Source organism: Gregarina niphandrodes (genome assembly GCF_000223845.1).
Source record: "Gregarina niphandrodes unplaced genomic scaffold scaffold00121, whole genome shotgun sequence".
Lineage (NCBI taxonomy): Eukaryota > Apicomplexa > Conoidasida > Eugregarinorida > Gregarinidae > Gregarina > Gregarina niphandrodes.
This window is the reverse complement of record NW_011645885.1, coordinates 3034-3470: the sequence shown is the minus strand read 5'-3', so window position 1 is coordinate 3470 and position 437 is coordinate 3034. Positions and strand designations below refer to the sequence as shown.

Here is a 437-nt window from a genome sequence, read left to right as displayed (position 1 = left end):
TACAACCTCAAAAATATGTCCCTTACTTTCGAAGACGCCCTCGCCCTTACTCTACTCGCCTACCGCTCCTCCGTCCACTCTGCCACGGGTCACTCACCTGCATTCCTCACCTTCGGGCGTGACCCTGTCTCCCCTTATTCCCAAGACTTCCGCCTCCAAGGACCGAACCCGTCCGACCGACTTGCCGTCCTCAACGCAATCCGAGCCGACATACTGTCCAACCTCAAGTCCCTCTACAACTACTCGCTGAGTCAAGCTCGTGATTTGGACCGTAACGTTCAACTTAATGACTTGGTGCTTGTTGCGCTTAATCCACGAGAACTCTACACTGATGCTGTACTTACGAACAACTCAGAAAAACTCGTTCCGAAATGGTCCCTACCCTTCCATGTTGACAGCTGCCGGGCCGACCCACCAGGCAGAAGAGATGGCGCCAA

The 437-nt window shown here is 54.0% G+C and overlaps 1 protein-coding gene across 1 annotated transcript; it reads left to right on the top strand.

Annotated features, from left to right (window-relative positions):
* Nucleotides 1-15: 15 nt before the first annotated feature.
* GNI_204940 (hypothetical protein) lies at nucleotides 16-336 on the top strand (the record flags this gene model as incomplete). The annotated part of the gene is made up of 1 exon (XM_011135475.1): nucleotides 16-336. A coding segment is annotated over one exon (321 nt), but the record flags the coding sequence as incomplete, so codon positions are not given.
* Nucleotides 337-437: the final 101 nt, after the last annotated feature.